Below are 20,180 nucleotides of genomic sequence, written 5' to 3' on the forward strand. Positions count from 1 at the left end.
CCCTGTGCTGGGCTCAGCGTTCAGGGGATGCGACCAGAGACAGTGCCGTCCACAAGGCGATCGAGTCCTGCAGGCCAGTGGCTGTGTGACGGGAAGGGACGAGGCTCGACAGACTCTCCTCGGGGTCCTGGGGAGGGACTGCTCAGCAGCCCCTAGCCCCGGCCAGCCCCCCAGCCCACCCTGGCCCAGGCAGAGGCTCCTGACACCCCGGGGCCTCCCTCCAGGCCTGCTCCCACCGAGAGGTCCTGAGGCTCTCCAGGCCCCCACGGCAGAGGGACTCGGCTGGGACTCCTGGCTGTTTTCCTGTCCACGGGAGAAACAGAGGCATGGAGCTGTGAGGAAGGAGGCAGTGGTGTGACCATGACTGTCATCTCTAGACTTATAATAACTGAAATTCTCTGGAATTTTTCCCTTTAAAGCGGAGCAAAGCATTCTGCCTTCCTGGAGTGGGTTTATTTTTCTCTTCATGATAAAAACAGTTCAAATCAATATTGTCAACGGAAACCGCTTGTTGTGGTAACAGTCAGAGCCCTGAGTGGAGCCCCGGGTGCTGCAGGGCCCTGGGCAGGGATGCTGGTCCCTGCGTGTCCAGGGACCCTGGGAGATGAAGCCTCGGCTTGTGGGCGGCAGGACGCAGGTCAGGGAGGAGAGGCAGGGATGCTGCTGGGGACGGAGCAGCTCCTGCAGAGGCTCTGAGGGAGGGGTGAGCATGAGGTGGGGGGCCGACCCACCCGCTGGGCCTCACTGGGTGCCAGGGTCATCAGAACATCCAAGCAAGTGTCCACGGCTGCTAGGATCTGAGGTCGGGGCCTTAGAGAGATCATGGTTCGCTGCAAAGATGGTCATGGAAGCCCTGGAGACCCGGACAGGTTGAGGCCCTAGGAGAGGGCATGGGGTGGGGTCCCGGAAAGCCTGGACTCAGAAACCAGTGGTCAGGGAGGAAGGCATGGGCCAAATGCTGCCCGGAGGCTGTGAAGGACTGAGCCCTGTCCATCTGGCTCACCTTTTGAGAGGCTGCCAGTGACTTTGGCAGGAGCAGCTGCTGGGGATGGGTGGGGCGGGGCCGGGGGGGGGGGGGGGGGGCATGGTAGGATCAGATGGCCTCAGGGAGCGGAGGGGAAGCAAGGGTGTGGACCACTGTTTCTAGCCTCCAGTGGGCCTCCCGACTCCCTGGAGGGCTTGTCAATCAAATGCAGATGGCCGGGCACACCTCCAGGGCTCCGGAGTTCAGGGTCAGGGGGCTGCTGAGAATCTGCGTGGCTACCAAAGTCCCCACTGCGGCTGCTCCAAGGACACCTTTGGGGCCTGGAGTAAATCGATGAAGAGGCTGGATAGGAGGTAGTTAGAGGGGGTGGGTGGGAATAGAGTGGGAGGGGTTACCATGGGGATATGCCAGGGCTGGAGGGCGGAGCCGGCTCCCCAGGGCCAGGGGAGAGAGGTCCCTGGAAGGCAGGAGGGGACTGAACCAGGTGCAGACGGGCAGCTCGCCCTGTAACCAGCAGGGACACCGAGCAGGGCGGCCAGGGGCCTGGAAACCCCAGGAAGCCCACAAGGCTGTGTGACTCTCCTCGGCCACCTTGGGGGCGGGAGGAGCCCTGCCGCCTCCCCCTCTGCACGGCGGCCCTGCCTTTTGCCCTCACAGAGCTGCAGGCTCCAGCCTGCCTCTCCTTCGTCCCTGTGAGCTGTTACTCTATGTCCAGAAGAGAGGAACCGTGCGTGATTCACGGGTCTGTGTGCGCCACCCTGTGGCGAGTGGCGGAGCTGGAGCCGGCGAGAACCCCCATGATGCTCCCGGCCTCGCCGGGCCTCCAAGGACCCGGCGTGCTGGGAAGCAGCCTCTGGTTTGGGTGTGACATCTGATGCACCCCCGACACGTGCACCTAGTGTTTATCACTATTTTACTTTTTTTTCTGAAGAATAGACTATATCAGAGGATGATAATACTGGTTCTAAGACCCACGTGACCTCATTTTCCAAAAGAATGGGGAATTCTCTAAATGGAGATTTCTTTCAAAAGATTTTGGGGAGGAACTTTTGAAGGGCAAAGGCCTGTCTCACGTTAGCTTGCGTTGGCTCAGAAACCGCCAGCTTACAAGCCCCTGCATGAATGTTATCCCCGGGAGGACGTGGCCCCCGCCCTTTCCTGGGCTGCCCACCTGGCTGGTAGCACTTGTGATAAATGGGACGCCACAGGCACCCCCCCCCGCCCCCCGCCGCCACCAGCACCGAGGAGGCAGCTGCACCTCGTCAGCTGATTCTCTCTGACCCCGTGGGCTGACAGCACTTTTCAATTCCACAGACACCCCCCAGGGAGTCTAGGAGTCCAGGATCCCATCCCGCCCACGGAGGGAAGGCTGCACCTGCCAGCTCCCCCCTCCCCCAGTCCCCCGACGGGACAGCCACGAGCAGCCATCTTACAGCAGGACCCCCCCCCCCCCCCCCCCCCCCCCCCCCCCCCCCCCCCCCGCTTTGGCCAGGAGGAGGTAATTACCCCCTTGTTAGGACAAACGCCTATGAATGGCCTATTTGCACTTGTTTGGACGCCCGCCCCCTTGGAAGGCAAGCAGAGGCTGTGCAGGTCTGTGTGCGGCAGAGACCGCTCATCTGGACAGATTTTTCATTTGGGAAGAAAAGCCCCCCCTTGAGCCAGCACGTTCGTTTTGACCCGCGTGTTTCAGCCACATTCAGGTTCCGTTCTGACTTGGGCTGCGATGCGTTCTCTTTCAAGTGGCCTGAGATTGTGGCTTTGGGGGCCAGATTGGAGGGAGAGAGTTTCTTTCTACAGCAGGGAAGTGGCTGAGAATTTGCCTAGTTGATGCCCCTGTGTGAATGACAGCGTGTGTTCTGGGGGCCCCGTGAGACTGTGCGCCAGTCCACGGGCTATAGGATCGGGAGACCAATGGGATTCGCTTCCTTGTGGTCACAGGACAGGGACCAGAGAATGGGCTTCTCTGGGGCTTCAGAGCAAGGACCAGCTGGGCCATCTTGCGTGGGACCAGGCGTGTGAACCAGGGAGGCTCGTGGGGGCTTGAAGGGCAGGAAGGGGGTTCACAGAAATCATTTGGGTGCAGATTCCATGACCTGGGATGCCACACTATAGAGCTGCCTTTGAACAGTTGGGCGTTTGGGGTCGACGTGGCCCAACAGTGCTTTAGGAATTTCGGTGGCAATATGGCAGGTGGGACGAGAAGTGGTGAGAAAGGCAATGGACGTGACAGAGGTGTGTCCAACCCCAAGTCCTCGAAGTTATTATTTATATTTTCGAATGAAATGACCTTTACATTTGAAAGTCTGTACGTGAAGTAGCTTCGAAGATTGCCTTGGGACACGAGCCGAAAACCTTAGTGCACCTTTTCCGTGATGGCTGATAACAGCTTTTTGTAAACCTGGGACATAGCCAGCTGACCTCACCCAGGAGTGGGAAACTCATTACAGAAACAGCGTAGAATTTCCATATAGGACGTCTTCGCCCCCCAAGTTCCTAGGAGAAAGGGAGATGAGGGGAACTTGGCTTATTTGCCTAAATGCCGATTGAGTTTTCAATTACGATAAGTGGTCAAAATAGTGCCTCTGGGAATAAATAAATGCAGGCGTTGGAGCGTCCACGTTCCGTTATACATGAGGCTTCTCCTCTCACAGCCCTGCGGGAGCTGTGTTATGAACCTTTATTGCTAAACTCGGATTTCAACTTCAATTCTATGCCGCAAATATACCTCTTCCACTGCCTTTGTGTTTCATGGACAATGCCCTGTGAAGTGAGCGGCCTTGCTGCGGCAAGGTGGCCTTGGACATCAGGGGAGGCCACATTCTAATTCAGTGCTTGACACCCTGCTCGCCGGAGGTGATCAATTTCCTGCTCCCAGGAGCTGTCTCCTCTTGAAACCAAATTTGACCGGGCGCCAGAGGGAAGCCAGCGATGCTTCTGCAAAGTATGACACGCATCCAATTTCCTCCCGACCTTGTCTCACTGTGTGTTTTATTTCTCTTGTTTTATGTATATTTCTTTATTACCAGAAGCTTTTTTTTTCAGGACTGAAGTTGCCACCCACCCCTACAAAAAAGAAAAAAAGAGTCCAGTTGAGGGTTAGATACAGGAAGAGAGGTATGAAAGGAAACGAACCTCCAGGGCATGGTCCCTTTTTTTTGATTTGGCAGGAGATTCTTGACAGAGATTTTCCACACAGGGTATTGGTGTGAGGCGGTGTGAATTCTCCCATCCTTTCCCCTCCCTGGCAGAGAGGGAGCGTTGAGTGCAGGACGGTATTACATACACGTGGGATCCAAGGGACCATCTGAGCAGCTCTCTGCTGCTCAGCAGCAGCCCGGCACCTGCTGCAACGCCAGCCCGCTTGACAGAGGAGAGGTGGGCGCCATCAGCTACCCCATTGAAGGGGCAGGAGTCCAGGGAGGCAGAAATATAATTACTGAGCTGGAACCAGACCAGGCCGCAGGGGCCCGCCTCACCTTCCCTGGCCTCCCCCAGCTCATGATTGGCAAGCAGTTCTGAAATACCACAAGGGGCCAGAAATCGTGTTTTGAGATGGCAGAGGGGCACGTGCATACAGGGTTCATGGCCTTCAGGCGCACGGCCTGGGAGGGGCCGCTGTGCCCTAAAGCAGCAATGGGACAGACGCGCTCGCGTGGGGCAGATCCAAGCCCGGCAAGCGGGGAGCAGACGTGCCCCATCCCTGACCAGCAGAGGAGGCTGGTCTCTCCCCTCACATTCCCGAGGCCTTTCTTCTCGTTCAAGAAGAAAGCTGCAAAAGTGTGATGATGGTCCAACCCCATTCGAGCTTCACGGCCAGCCTCCACCAGGAAGGGATGGCACGTGACTGGGCTCGGGGCCCCGCATTCTACCCGGCGTAGGCCCCCTGTGCGGCTGGGACCCTGGCAGAGCTTAGGCAGGGAGGGCGGCCTTGGGAACAGCCTCTTGATCCCACGTGCGGAAGGCAGAAGGGAGGGCAGGGCACGTGCAGCTCTGGGGCGTCCAGAGCTCGTTCAGTGCCCACTTGTGTCCAAACTGCCGGCCCAAAGCATTGGGGTGTCATGAGTGTTGGTGTCGTGGGCTTACTCTTCAGGGAAGAGAGGAGGGGGTGGGAAGTGAGGGCAGGGGCTGTCCCACCTCCTCTGGTGACAGGGGGGACCCTGTGTGGCCTCCGCCAGCCCCAAATGGTGCCCGTAAGCGGAAGGTGAGTGGGCTCAGGGTGGGCCCTCGGGGGCACACGATTCTCATTGCAGAAGGTCCGAGGAAGGGGCTTTGGCCTTGGCAATGGCATCTTCACCCTCCCACCCCCCACCCCACACATTTAGGGGAGAAGATTGCAACCTGAGCACCTGTCTCTAGAAGACAAGCTCTAGGGTCAGCCTGCCGTTCTGGAGGCTGCTGTGATGTGCCCCACAGACAGCAGAGTACCCACGCGCGGCCTCCTCTTTCTTCCCGTAGATTCCAAGTGGGGACCCGCAAGTGACCGAGCCCGGCTCCGGGGACCCAGACGCCACCGCGGGCTTCAGCACGCAAGGTAATCGTACCCTTTTCAGTCTTTGAAACACTAAGTTGGTAGTTTTCCAGGCTGTGTCTCCTCCCTTTTCCTTCTCTTCCTCTGTAAGGGGGGGAATTTGCTGCAGCCTCTCCTGCTAAGTACATGGAAGGTTCCACTTGTCCTCCTTCCCTGCCCCCAGTGGTCAGAGCTGGGAGGCCTCCTGCTTTCCCTGGGGGCCTTTGTCCGCCTCCCCCAGCGCCCTTTCTCTCTCACTCGAGGAGTATGGATTTGAAGAAGAGTGCGACGCAGTCTGCGATGGACCCTTTCCAGAGCAAGATCGTACCAGGCTGGGCTGGGCCGGGGGGATCCAGAGCTGGGGGCTCCCTGCCCACTGGCTGCGGAGGGGGAGGCTGGAGGGCAGGGGCCTGAGGTTGTGTCCTGGAGGGCGTGGCAGGAAAAGTGTGAGAAGTCAGATCCCAAATACGGGGTGGGAGCCACAGGACAAACCTCGGGGTGGGGAAGGTGGTCCAAGGTGACAGGCAAGCAGACAAGCTTGGCAGCAGGGGGAACAGATGGGTGGGGTGGGGGGGCGTCCCTGGGGAGCTTTCGTCTTGAGGTCCCCAGCAGGCTCGTGTGGGTGCATTTATTTGGAGACCAAAGTCAGCCACCTTGGGAGATGACTAAGCGTCCCAGAAAGGACCGTGACCGTGGTGGCCCTCTGTGCTGCTGCCGTCCCCACTTCAAGTAACGTCTAAGAAATAAGGAGGGGCCATCCTTCACGAGGCCACCTCTGAGCGGCAGGGGCCCCGGGTCGCTACAGTTGAATGTGGAAGTGACCTTGCCCTTCCCTTGGTGAGTCCAGGCAGCCGTCAGGAGCTTGTCTAAGAGGTGGCATCCAGTGACCACCTTTCCAGAGGCTACTCCAGGGCGCAGCGCCTTCTAAAGCTTGGGGTGGGGGGAGGGCCTGCAGCCGGGGCCCCCATTCCAGCCACGTGATTCCCACAAACCACCAGTTCTCCAGGAAAGCATGGTTAGAAAGGCCAGGCAGCATGGCGGCTCCAGGGCCCGTTTCTATCTGTGGCCTCGGGGCAGGTGGAGATGGACAGGGTGTCTGAGATGCCCCTCTGGAGGCGTTCAGCAGGGCTGGGCCCTCCTCACTGCCTCACGACCCTGGGCAGCTAGCTGGGCTCCCCCGAGAGATTCTGAGGGGCCAGCCCTGAGGGTAGGCAGGAACACACAAGAAGCTCTGGCAGGGGGCTTGCAGGCCAAGCAGGTAGTAACGGAATTTCTGTGTGGGGTGAGGTTGAGGTCAAGGTCATTCTTTTTGCCCGTATAGGTCCAATTGTTCCAGGCTGTTTCTTGCTTTTGTACCTTTGTCAAAAATCAGTCAAGCATAGTTGCATGGGTCTGCTTCTGGGTCCCTGTTCTGTTCTGTCCCATTGATCTGTGTGTCAGCCCCTCTGCCAATTCCACCCTGTCTTCATGGCTGTCGCTCTGTAATAAGCCTCAGTATCAGGAAAGGAATGCCTCCCACTTCATTCTTCTTTGTCAAGGTTGCAGCTACTGTAGGGCCTGTGCCTTTCCATATCCATTTTTGAATCAGCTCACCTGTATCTGCAAAATACCTTGCTGGACACTTTTTTTTTTTTAAGATACATCATTTTTTTCAATTTTTTAATACATCTTTATTGGAGTATAATTGCTTCACAATGCTGTGTTAGTTTCTGTTGTACAACAAAGTGAATCAGCCATATGCATACATAGGTCCCCATATCCCCTCCGTTTTGAGCCTCCTTCCCACCCTCCCTGTCCCACCCCTCTAGGTGGTCGCAAAGCACCAAGCTGATCTCCCTGTGCTATGCAGCTGCTTCCCACTAGCCATCTATTTCACATTTGGTGATGTATATATGTTGATGCTTCTCTCACTTTGTCCCAGCTTCCCCCTCCCCGCTCTGTGACCTCAAGTCCATCCTCTATGTCTGCGTCTTTATTCCTGCCCTGCCTCTAGGTTCATCAGAACCATTTTTTTCAGATTCCATATATATGTGTTAGCATACAGTATTTGTTTTCCTTTTTCTGACTTACTTCACTCTGTATCACAGACTCCAGGTCCATCCACCTCACTACAAATAACTCAATTTTGTTTCTTTTTATGGCTGAGTAATATTCCATTGTATATATGTGCCACATCTTCCTTATCCATTCATCTGTCGATGGACACTTAGGTTGCTTCCATGTCCTGGCTATTGTAAATAGAGCTGCAATGAACATTGTGGTACATGACTCTATGAATTATGGTTTTCTCAGGGTATATGCCCAGTAGTGGAATTGCTGGATCATGTGTAGTTCTATTTTTAGTTTTTTAAGGAATCTCCATACTGTTCTCCAGTGGCTGTATCAATTTACATTCCCACCAACAGTGCAGGAGGGTTTCCTTTTCACCACACCCTCTCCTGCATTTGTTGTTTGTAGATTTTTTTTTTTTTTTTGGCAGTACGTGGGCCTCTCACCGCCGTGGCCTCCCCCGCCACGGAGCACAGGCTCCGGACGCGCAGGCGCAGCGGCCATGGCCCACGGGCCCAGCCGCTCCGCGGCATGTGGTATCCTCCCGGATCGGGGCACGAACCCGTCCCCTGCATTGGCAGGCGGACTCCCAACCACTGCGCCACCAGGGAAGCCCCTGTTTGTAGATTTTTTGATAATGGCCATTCTGACCAGTGTGAGGCGATACCTCATTGTAGTTTTGATTTGCATTTCTCTAGTAATTAGTAACGTTGAGCATCTTTTCATGTGCCTCTTGGCCACCTGTATGTCTTCTTTGGAGAAATGTCTATTTAGGTCTTCTGCCCATTTTTTAATTGGGTTGTTTGTTTTTTTGATATTGAGCTCCATGAGCTGTTTGTATATTTTGGAGATTAATCCTTTGTCTGTTGTTTCATTTGCAAATACTTTCTCCCATTCTGAGGGTTGTCTTTTCGTCTTGTTTATGGTTTCCTTCGCTGTGCAAAAGCTTTTAAGTTTAATTACGTCCTATTTGTTTATTTTTGTTTTTGTTTTCATTACTCTAGGAGATGGGTCAAAAAGGATCTTGCTGTGATTTATGTCAAAGAGTGTTCTGCCTATGTTTTCCCCTAGGTTTATAGTATCTGATTTTACATTTAGGTCTTTAATCCATTTTGAGTTTATTTTTGTGTATGGTGTTAGGGAGTGTTCTAATTTCATTCTTTTACATGTAGCTGTTCAGTTTTCCCAGCACCACTTATTGAAGAGGCTGTCTTTTCTCCATTATATGTTCTTGCCCCCTTTGTTGTAAATTAGGTGACCATATGTGCGTGGGTTTATCTCTGGGCTTTCTCTCCTGTACCATTGATCTATATTTCTATTTTTGTGCCAGTACTGTACTGTCTTTTTTTTTTTTTTTTTTTTTTGCAGTACGTGGGCCTCTCACTGTTGTGGCCTCTCCCTTTGCGGAGCACAGGCTCCGGACGCGCAGGCCCAGCGGCCATGGCTCATGGGTCCAGCCGCTCTGCGGCATGCGGGATCTTCCCAGACCAGGGCACGAACCCGTGTCCCCTGCATCGGCAGGTGGACTCTCAACCACTGTGCCACCAGGGAGGCCCTATACTGTCTTGATTACTGTAGTTTGTAGTATAGTTTGAAGTTGGGGAGCCTGATTCCTCCAGCTCCATTTTTCTTTCTCAAGATTGCTTTGGCTATTCGGGGTCTTTTGTGTTTCCATACAAATTGTAAAGTTTTTTGTTCCCGTTCTGTGAAGAATGCCATTGGTAGTTTGATAGGGATTGCATTGAATCTGTAGATTGCTTTGGGTAGTAGAGTCATTTTCACAATATTGTATTTTCCAATCCAAGAACAGGGTATATTTCTCCATCTGTTTATGTCATCTTTGATTTCTTTCATCAGTGTTTTATAGTTTTCTAAGTACAAGTCTTTCACCTCCTTAGGTAGGTTTATTCCTAGGTATTTTATTCTTTTTTTTGCAGTGGTAAATGGGATTGTTTCCTTAATTTCTCTTTCTGATTTTTCGTTGCTAGTGTATAGGAATGCCAGAGATTTCTGTGCATTAATTTTGTATCCTGCAACCTTACCAAATTCATTGATTAGTTCTAATAGTTTTGCAGTGGCATCTTTAGGATTTTCTATGTATAGTATCATGTCATCTGCAAACAGTGACAGTTTTACTTCTTCTTTTCCAATTTGTATCCCTTTTATTTCTTTTTCTTCTCTAATTGCCATGGCTAGGACTTCCAAAACTATGTTGAATAAGAGTGGTGAGAGTGGATGTCCTTGTCTTGTTCCTGATCTTAGTGGAAATGCTTTTAGGTTTTCATCATTGAGTATGGTGTTTGCTGTGGATTTGTCATATATGGCCTTTATTATGTTGAGGTAGGTTCCCTCTATGCCCATTTTCTGGAGATAAATGGGTGTTGAATTTTGTCAAAAGCTTTTTCTGCACCTATTGAGATGATCATATGGTTTTTATTCCTTAATTTGTTAATACAGTGTATCATATTGATTGATTTGCCTATATTGAAGAATCCCTGCATTCCTGGCATAAATCCCACTTGATTGTGGTGTATAATCCTTTTAATATGTTGTTGGATTCTGTTTGCTAGTATTTTGTTCAGGAATTTTGCATCTATGTTCATCAGTGATATTGGTCTATAATTTTCTTTTTTTGTGATATCTTTTTCTCGTTTGGTATCAGGGTGATGGTGGCTTTGTAGAACAAATTTGGGAGTGTTCCTCCCTCTGCAATTTTTTGGAAGAGTTTAAAAAGGATGGGTGTTAGCTCTTCTCTAAATGTTTGCTAGAATTCACATGAAGCCATCTGGTCCTGGGCTTTTGTTTGTTGGAAGATTTTTAATCACAGTTTCAACTTCATTACTTGTGAGAGGTGTGTTTATATTTTCTAATTCTTCCTGGTTCAGTCTTGGAAAATTGTATCTTTCCAAGAATTTGTCCATTTCTTCCAGGTTGTCCATTTTATTGGCATATAGTTGTTTGTAGTAGTCTCTTATAATCCTTTGTACTTCTGCAGTGTCAGTTATGATTTCTCCTTTTTCATTTGTAATTTTATTGATTTGCATCCTCTCCCTTTTTTTCTTGATGATTCTGGCTAATGGTTTATCAATTTTGTTTATCTTCTCAAAGAACCAGCTTTTAGTTTTATTGATCTTTGCTATTGTTTTATTTGTTTCTATTTCATTTATTTCTGCTCTGATCTTTATGATTTCTTTGTTTCTACTGACTTTGGGTTTTCTTTGTTCTTCTTTCTTTAGTTGCTTTAGATGTAGGGTTAGATTGTTTATTTAAGATTTTTCTTGTTTCTTGAAGTGAGATTGAATTGCTATAAACTTCCCTCTTAGAATTGCTTTTGCTGCATCCCATAGGTTTTGGGTCATTGTGTTTTTGTTGTCATTTGTTTCTATGTATTTTTTTAATTTCTTCAGGGATCTCTTGGTTACTTAGTAGCACACTGTTTAGCCTCCATGTATTTGTGTTTCATTTTTTTAATTTATTTTTTTATCATTGTTTTGGCCATACGGCAGGTGGGATCTTAGTTCCCTGACCAGGGATCAAACCCATGGCCCCCGCGTTGGAAACATGGAGTCTTAACCACTGGCCTGCCACGGATGTCTCCCTTGCTGGGATCTTGACAGGCATTAAACCTGTACAGCTATTTGGATAGAATCACCATCTTTCTCTTTTTATTGAAGTAGAGTTGAGTTACAATGCCATGTTGATTGCTGCTGTACAGCAAAGTGACTCAGTTATACATATATATCCTTTTCCATTACGGTTTATCACAGGATATTGACTATAGTTCCCTGTGCTATACAGTAGGTCCTTGTTGTTTATCCATCCTATATGTACTAGTTTGCGTCTGCTAATCCCAAACTCCCAGTCCATCCCTCTCCCTTCCCCCTCCCCCTTGGCAACCACAAGTCTGTCCTCTATGTCTGTGAGTCTGTTTTTGTGTCATAGATAAGTTCATTTGTGCCGTATTTTAGAGAATCGCCATCTTTCTAGAGCTGAGTCTTCTGAGGCGTGAACACAGTCTGTCTCCATGGTTTCCGAGCTTTGGTTTCACGGTATCGTTTTCAGCATACAGATCCTGGGCAGCTTTCCTTAGTGTGTGTGTTTCGTGTTTCATTTTTCTCTGGAGCAGCTGTTGATGGCACTGGGTTTACACCTTTGGTTTCTGCGTGTTCATCGTCAGTACATGGGACTGACTCTGAATCAATAGGAGGGGATTCACTCATGTGTTCCCCTTGAATCCTGCAGCCTTGCCGAGTGCGCTTATTAGCTCTAGAATTTTTTTTTTTTTTGGAGATTCTGTTATTGTTTTTTTAAACAATATTGTTTTGCTATTTGTTAAAATAACAAAATAGTGATGAGGACATGGGGGCCCTAACTGGTGGCTTGTAAGTCAGCCCACTGCTTTGGCAAAGCGTTTGGGATGCAGAGCCGTGAAAATATTTATGCCATTAGATGTGCTCATACTTCTAGAATCACCCCCGGGGAGTAATGCAGAAAAAGGAAAAGTAAGCATGCAGATAAGTTGTTGCCTTTTCCATAACAGTAAAAACTGAGGGGGACAATGAAGTCCTTTAATAAGAGTTCAGGAAAACGTGTTACACAAGCTGAATATATCACTGCACATTATTAGGAAAAATGTTTTCGATCCGTTAAGTGAAACCCTGGAGGTCCACCACGATTATGACTTCTATAAAAATGTAGGCACATGACACAACCCTGGAGGGGAGGGTGTGCAGAAATGAGAGTGACCAGCCTTGGGCCATAAGCTTTTCCTGTAATGCTGTCCTAATTTTATAAGTTTTCTATTAATTACTTATATTCAGAGCTAGGTCACATTTGTCACTCATGACTCTGCATTTCCTTGAGGAACTCAACCACTGGATTTTCACTGACATTAAGAAACTTGGGGGACTTCCCTGGTGGAGCAGTGGTTAAGAATCCACCTGCCAATGCAGGGTACATGGGTTCAAGCCCTGGTCCGGGAAGATCCCACATGCCACGGAGCAACTAAGCCCGTGCGCCACAACTACTGAGCCTGTGCTCTAGAGCCCACGAGCCACAACAGCTGAGCCCACGTACCACAACTACTGAAGCCCATGCACCTAGAGCCGGTGCTCTGCAACAAGAGAAGCCACCAATGAGAAGCCCGTGCACCGCAGTGAAGAATAGCCCCCACTCTCCGTAACTAGAGAAAGCCCACACACAGCAATGAAGACCCAATGCAGCCACAAAAAAAAATTAAAATTAAAAAAAAAAGAAACTTGGGATCAAGGGTGTGTACATATGTCCAGTCTCATCAAATTATATACAGTAAATAGGCACAGGTGTTTTGCATATCAGTTATACCTCAGTAAAGCTGTGGAAGAGAGAGAAAGGGAATTGGGATCAAAAAGAATGTGAAGGAATGAATATTATTCAAAAGACTTTTAATATACTTGCTGGTGATTTTTGAAAAGATTTTGAGAGTGTTAGTAATGACAATGTCTAGGTTTGAAGTTTTCTACGGAGACAGGAAAGTATATTTTCTTTTCTACATTTATACATTTGGTCTTGAGCACTTGACCAATTACTTCCTTGGGATAAATTCCAGTGAGGGAAATTGCTGAGTCCAGGGGAATGTGTATTTTAGACTTGGATGTATTGACTACACTGTGTCCTGGAAGGGTTTTATGACGAGTTTATGTTCCCACCAAGAGTGTTTGTGACACCCCAAGACATTGTCACTCCTGGGGACCTTTACCGTCCTTGTAGGTGAACTTGACACACACATAGGATTGAGTTTCTGCACCTTTTTACATATCTATCATCAACTTGTAGGTCTGTTTTAGGTCCATTTATTTCTGTTGCATTTATTTATTTCTGGTTGTTTTTGTTTTTTGTTTTGCTTTTTTGGTTTATAAGAAAAATATTTGTTAAATAGAGAAGTGAGAAAATGTGTAAGAGTGACTCTATTTATGGCAGGTTTGCTTCCCCAGTTCAGTCTTTGCTTCTTGAAGCCTGTTAATGAGGCCTTTGCCGTACACAAGTTTACCATGTTTTTGTTGCTGTTGTCAAATTTATCAAGCTTTTCCTTTATGGTTTCTATCATGTTTACAAAGTCTTTCACCCCCTCAAGGCAGTAGATTTATTCTCCCATATTTTCTTCTACTCTTATGGTATCTTAAAGAAGAAAAGGATTAATCGTCCTGAAGAATTTTTTTTTTTTTTTTTTTGTATGTGAGATGTGAGGTCTGTCTCATCTTTGTTGTTCCAGGTGGACTCATGGGACTGATGGTCTCAAAGCATCTCTCAGGAGGGCAGCGGCAGACAGTGGGGGATGGGGGGCGCCGAACACGTGTGCTCCGGAATGGGTCCGCTTTCCGCCAGCTCCCACTCAGTGGCCTGCCACCTTCTTCCCCGCCCTTTCTCAGCAGAGTTTCCTCGGCTGTGGGCTGGGGGTGACTGGGTGGGCCCTGGGCACAGGACATGTGCACAGATGTGGGGCTCGCAGGGCCCCTGGGAGCAGAGAAGTTCCCCCAGGACCCACAGGAAGGGGAGGAAGGAACAGATCTCAAAGCCTCCCCCACTGTAAGAGTTCAGGCTGCTGTGGTTCTTAGCATATGTTCCCCACGTGGGCCACTCGCCTTGAACGTCTACTTCAGTGGGGGGAGGGGGGCAGTGAGGAGCCTTAGGGAGGGGCGCCCTGGGGTGGTCTGGTGATGGGAGAGAAGAGGGTAGAGGGCAGCGCTCCTCAAGCCCTGATGTGTATACAGGTCCACTGGGGACCCTGTTTAGACAGATTCTGGTCCAGCCTCCACCCCAGGTGCCACCTGCGGAGAAGCAAGGGGTAAAGCCCAGCGTAAGCGGCATGACATGACCGGTCCAGAGCAGCGGTTCTCACACTCGGGGCATCAGAATCCCCTGGGGCTTCTTCACACCCTGATGGCCGGGCCCACCCGCGGAGCCGGGCGGGGCTGGACTGAGGATGTGCATTTTGGCACAGTTGGGGGGGGGGGGTTCTCAGAGGGCTGGGCTACCCCACCTGCCTGACGAGGGGCTGCACTCTGGGCCCAAGCTGCACCCCCTGCATGGGGTGGGCACCGGTGCCTGGCTAGGGTGCCCTGGGGTCCCTCAGAGCCCTGACCTCTCTCTGCATGGGTCCTGCCCATTGAGCACGTGACCCCCACCTTCCTGTACTTCAGACCCCCCAGGGGATGCCCTGGATGGGAGACACAGCTGGTTTCTGACTTGGAGTCTCTCGTGGAGACCCGTACCCCTCCTGGAATGATTCTTGGGGGATCGTCTGGTCCCCCCATACTTTCTACACAGAGCACTATCAGCCTGGGCAGGATTTCCACGCCTGCAAGATGACAGGGTTTGTCCAGGGTTGGAGTTTGGAGGCTGGGCTGCCCCCACCCCCTGGGAGGACCCTGGGTGGCGGACGGGCACATGGGCGGCGCTGTCCCGCGTGGGGGCGGCTTGGTAGTTGCCCAGCACCAGCGCTAACGCCGTGTCCTTTGCCTTGCAGCGCCGGCCGACAGCTCCAGCCTGCTGGCCCCCGAGGGCACTTCCACGCCGGGCCTGAGCCGCCCACCCTCTGACGGCCCCACGGGCACCCTGCTGCCCGCCGCACACCCGCGCCGCACATCCCCTGAGGGCCCCCCCCAGGGCACGCGGGCGCGGCCAGGTCCCAGGCGCGTGGCCCGCTCTGCCAGCGACCCCACCTCGTGGGGCCCCTCCAGGGCGTCAGGTACAGCTGGCCCAGCCCCGTGTCCCCAGGGCGTGCCTGGCTCTGCCCGGACACTGCAGGCCTCGGTGCCCCCTGGGAGTGGAGTCCAGCCCTGGGCCCTGCCTCAGGGCCACACGGGGAATGTGGTCTCGATGTCCAGAGCCTGTAAGGGGGGGCGGACAGTCTGGGGCCCCTGCTGTGCTCCCACCAGGCTTGCTACGGTGGCTTGATCACAAGTTTTCACCCCTGCATCCTACTCACCACCCTGTCGCCTCAGCCTCCTCTCTCAGTGGCACTGGCCTGCTACCTGTGCCCGGGGCCACGCTGAGGAAGTGACGGGCCCTGGGGACGCCACCTGCCCTGGGTGGGAGCCACCTGGGCGCCGGCTGGCTTAAATGCAGGAGTTTTCCTCTGCTGCTCTTGCATCTGAAATCCATTTCTTATCCTCAGGAGGGTTACTACGGTGTTATCGGGAATTCCTTTTCCCCGGCTGTGTGTTAACTGAATTCTCTTTCTGGTTCAGGTGATGCCTCGTCACACACCCCATCCTGCAGCCAGGATCTTGAAGCAGGACTGTCCCGGGCTGCACGGGGAACCGGTGAGACGCTCTTTTTCTGAAACCCTTTGATAACCACAGTGTGGGGGGCAGGGGTGACCAGAGGTCCTCGGCTGCCTTGTGTCTAAACACAGCCCCTCCCAGGGTCACCCAGAAACGCGATGCCCCAGATCTCTGGGCTTTGGAAGATGGGCCTGCCCTGCCTCCCCTGCTCTCTTGGCAGATGTACTAGAGGCTACAGCTAATTTAACACCACACGGCTGCTTGTGTCACTGTAGTTATGAGATTCTCTTTGGAGGGGAGACGGGCCCCCGTGTGAATCTTACACAGTTTCACATGCTTAATTGCCAGGCTTGCTCGCTGCCACCAGAAATACCCCAGACCACCCAGGACGTGTTTCCTTGTGTGACTTGAAACGTAGATTGAGCAACCGGGTCTTAATCTGGTGCTTGGCGAGCTGGTCACAGCTGACCGCCCGGAGCTTCTCTCTCTGGAGGGTCATCTGGAGTGGCTGGGGCCCGCTGGTAGCTGGTTCCGTCTCCCTGCCCTTGGCCTGGGGAGCATTGAGCACAAGGCCCTGGGCTTCGGGCGACTCTGCTGCCTCGTGAGAGGTGGCTGCTGTCTCTGCCCTTGACGTGGGGAGGGCGCTCTCATTGCCCCTCTGCCACCCCCAGCTCTGCTCTTAAGGCAGACGTGTCTCCAAATGCCACCTAACCCACAAGGGCGAAGGTCACTGAGCTGGGGAAGACTGAGAAGGGGCAGCCCCCCTGCGAGCTCGGGAATTCCAGCAGAGAGGCACACGGAATGGAGACCCCTGCCCCGCCCTGCACTTCTCTCGCTGGCCGGCTTTGAATCTTGCCCTCCCATCTCCAGCCTTCGGCTCCAGGAGGCTGCGGCCCCTCTAGGTTACTGCAGGCTGAACTCAGGGCTGCGAGGGGCCGGGCCATGCTGGGGACATGCGAAGCGAGGGCCAGCTGGGGAACACAGAAATCCCAGTGGAAAGCTTGTCCCCAGCATCCCTGTGTTTGCTTTTCAGAGAAGTTAGTGGACGGCTGCCTTCTGTTTTGTGTCGGGTGTTTTCAGATGGTGCATTTTCCCTTGGTTTTCAGCTTCCTTGTCTCACTCTGTCATGGTTGCCTGTGCCTGTCGGCCCCAGCTTTCACCCCCCAGGGAACCAGATGCCTGGAAAACGGACCAGCGGTTAAAGCCAGAGGCCTTACAGACAGTCTCCAAAGAGCGGCCGCACTCCTTAGTGGACAGCAAGGCCTACGCGGACGCCAGGGTTTTGGTGGCTAAGTTCTTGGAACACTCGAGCTGCTCCCTTCCCGTGGAGGTGAGGCACGTGGTGGGCTCCGCTCGCTCGGCCATCCCCTCCGAGGAGTGCCACATGGAGGAGGCCGTCCTCAGCGCCCGTGTCCTGGACCAACTGTGAAGGCGCCTCCGTCTGGATGTGGACATGGACAGACCTGGTGCCAGAGTCCCTGCCGGGGACGCCGGGCCTGTGGGGAATGGCTGCTTCCCCGGGTGGATCAAGCGGCGGAGGCCCTTCCCTCCTCCAGGGGGACCCCATCGGCTGTTTTCTGGGGGCTGACGCTTCCTACCTGTCCCAGTGATACAGTGGATGACTCTCTCGTGTCCATCGTGAATTCTTCCCTGTTGTCAGGCAGGTAGCACCTTGAACTAGCCACATGACAGCGATCCAGTGGCAGGGGACACGCATGTAGCTAAAGAAACTGAAGTATCTTCACAATCGGGGCCACGGAAGAGCAGGATTCTCCTGCACCCCAGTCCCCACCCCCACCCCGATTTAGTTTAGTGTTTAAAGGGGTAGAGGAGTCCATCAGGCAATGAGCCCATTTCCCCTTGCAGTTTGAATCAATGATCAACCCTTTCTTAGAGGCTGATTTTTAAGAAAATAAGTCATTCTAGCCCAGATGGCAGCGGGGGGCCAGCCTTATGCCCGCAGGGCGACAGGGCCACCCTGTGAACAAACATACAATGAGGGACTCCCCAGGGGGGCCCGGCCACCCTGTGGCAAGGGGCTTTGAGGGACCCACACCCCCACCCCCGCACCTTGTCTCCCGGGCAACCCCGCCCTGCCTCTCCCTGCCCCAGGGCATTTTCCCAGCTTCCTCTCTGGCTGTCTCTCCACTGTCCCTTTAGCCAGCTCAGCACAGAGCACTTTGTTATTTGCCCCGTAACAATAAGCCCCCATGGCGAGCCCCCGGGGTTCTCCCACATCTGCCCTCGCCAGACTGGCCTCAAGGGGTCTCTGATGACTCAGAGCAGCCCCTTCCCCAGCCGGGCGGCAGCCGCCACGTCTGCTTTGGAAGATGCCACCTGACGACCACTCCTTTCCGTGAACCACCCCCACCTCGAGCTGGGTGCGCAGAAGCCTCGGCCACAGCAGCTTGGGTGCCCTGGACCTTCTTGGACCCCTGGGCCGCCCTGTTCTGGCGACCTCAGCAGCAGCTGCTTCCCAACCAGGGTCGTGGAGCAGCGCTGTCCTCAAGGACTTTCTGCAGCCACGGGGATACCTGTGCCATCCTGGAGTGTGGCTGCCAGACACCCCGAGGAGCCCCTCGTCAGCTGCCAACGCTTTGCTTCCTAATGTTATCATCGGTCACTGCCGTCCGGAGGTGAGAGCTGGACCAATATATAAATCAGGCCTTGTGATGATAGCCGGAACTTCTCCGCTCGAGACATCACAGAGGAGAATTTATGAGCACTTTATCCAGACTATAAAATGGGAAATCTCTAATTTTTCTCAACTGAGGGCTTTTGAAGTCCCCAAAAGTAAATCTCTCTGCAGGTAAAGTAAATTGATGGTTTTTCCAAGGGGCCTCCCCTAAGCCTCCCAGCAAGGCATGGATGGCCCCAGCGCCCTGGCCTCGGCATCAAGGCATCTCTGGGGTGGCAACCAGAGCTTAGCAGGCTGCAGGGGTCTCACCTGGGTGGGGGGCTCACGGCAGGGCCCTGGGCCAAGCCTGCAGGTCTCAGACAGGCTGCCTCTCGAGTGAGGCCAGCCCTTGCGTCCAACCCCACCTCACGGGCATCAGAATTGTTATCCTGCCGCGGGCTGGGTGACCTCCAGGGGGCCTGGCCTGCTGCTCTGTGTCTTTTGCTTCCCCTCCCTGCAGGGCGCCATGTCTCCTGCCTCCGAGCACCTGCCACAGCCTGTGCCTCCCCCTGGGTGCAGGTAGGTGCTCTGGCCTGAAGCCCACCGGCCGGCCGTTCTCAAGTGCTCGGCCCTCACACGTGTCCTCACAGCATCTCTATCTTGCGGGTGAGTACACTGTACCCAGTTCTACAGCGCTGGGCTGACACCTTCTGAGGGCCCACGTCGGCTCCTGCAGGGCCCAGGCACCTGGCTCCCAGGAAAGGTCCCGGGAAGAGAGAGGTGCCTGGCAACGGGCCGGGGTCTGACTCCCCAGCCCGGGTACCTTCAACCCCGCTCTGCTCGGCGGCACCTGGGAACCAGCAGCCCCGGCATCGAGCGCCCTGAGCCCCAGGCTGTGTCGGCTCATAGCCAAGGGGAAAGGCAGTGTCCCCCCATCACTGGTGCGTCCTCGTCCGCTCGGCCCTGGTCTCCTTGCTCTCGTTAACACGTCAGCAGGCAGGTCCCCACGGGCTGCGCTGGAAGCCAAGGCCCAGGATGCCCCCTGCACAGGGCCCAGGGCCTGTGCTCTCCTGGACCTCCCCCACCAAAAAGAGGGCCAGCACAGGGCCAGTGCCTGTCTGGCACTGCCATTAGACCCCCACCCAGGGACCACAAGGATGCTGGGCTGGAGGAACTCCAGACCCCTACTCTATGGCAAACAGGGGGGCGCTTATCCTTCACAAGGACTTAAGGGCTTCTTCAGCTGGTGACAATGACACAAATTAAATGCGTGTAACAAACCCCATAAAAGAAAGCTTATTTCGAATGGATGTTTTCTCCCCCACAGCTGTATTGATCCACAGATGCTGCTATTAAGGCAGAATTTATAGGAAATTGTTTTCAAGCCTGTTTGTACAACTGGCAGGCTGTATTTATTTAATGTACCTCAAGGTGTTTTCATAATGATCAGTGTTTTAATAAAAACTATTTCTGGCCTCTGTGCCTCTGAGGTCTGATCGGGACAGATGCCGAGAGCCGTGTGTACTGCTGGTGACCAGGTGCCAAGCGAGGGCTCAGGCCGGACGACCGACCACGGAGCACGACCCACCCCTGGCACCTGACTGTGTTCCCTAACATCCTTCTGGAGACAGACCCTGGGGGTGTGAGGGGAGCGGGCAGGCGCCCGGCCCACAGCTGTCCCTCTGTGGGACACGTCCCCAGCTTCTGGGAGGAATGCAGGCCCCTGGCTTAAAGCTCTCTTTTTTTTTTCTTTGA

General features: G+C 53.1%; 1 protein-coding gene across 2 annotated transcripts in view; it reads left to right on the plus strand.

The window, feature by feature from the left end:
- The window catches only part of ENTREP2 (endosomal transmembrane epsin interactor 2), a 361,730-nt gene that overhangs the window by 341,242 nt on the left and 308 nt on the right, over window positions 1-20,180 (plus strand). The window contains exons 8-11 of one of the 2 annotated variants that reach the window (XR_009518404.1): window positions 5,444-5,519; window positions 15,049-15,270; window positions 15,773-15,847; window positions 16,915-19,091. Coding sequence is in view for 1 of the 2 variants with exons in the window: in XM_060005297.1 (XP_059861280.1) it covers window positions 5,444-5,519; window positions 15,049-15,270; window positions 15,773-15,847; window positions 16,915-17,237 (696 nt within the window). In the remaining variant the exon portion in view is untranslated. Of the gene's footprint in view, window positions 1-5,443; window positions 5,520-15,048; window positions 15,271-15,772; window positions 15,848-16,914 lie in introns of both variants that reach the window. The other variant, XM_060005297.1, reaches the window with a different exon arrangement.

Source organism: Delphinus delphis, chromosome 2, assembly GCF_949987515.2.
Source record: "Delphinus delphis chromosome 2, mDelDel1.2, whole genome shotgun sequence".
NCBI classification, from domain to species: domain Eukaryota; kingdom Metazoa; phylum Chordata; class Mammalia; order Artiodactyla; family Delphinidae; genus Delphinus; species Delphinus delphis.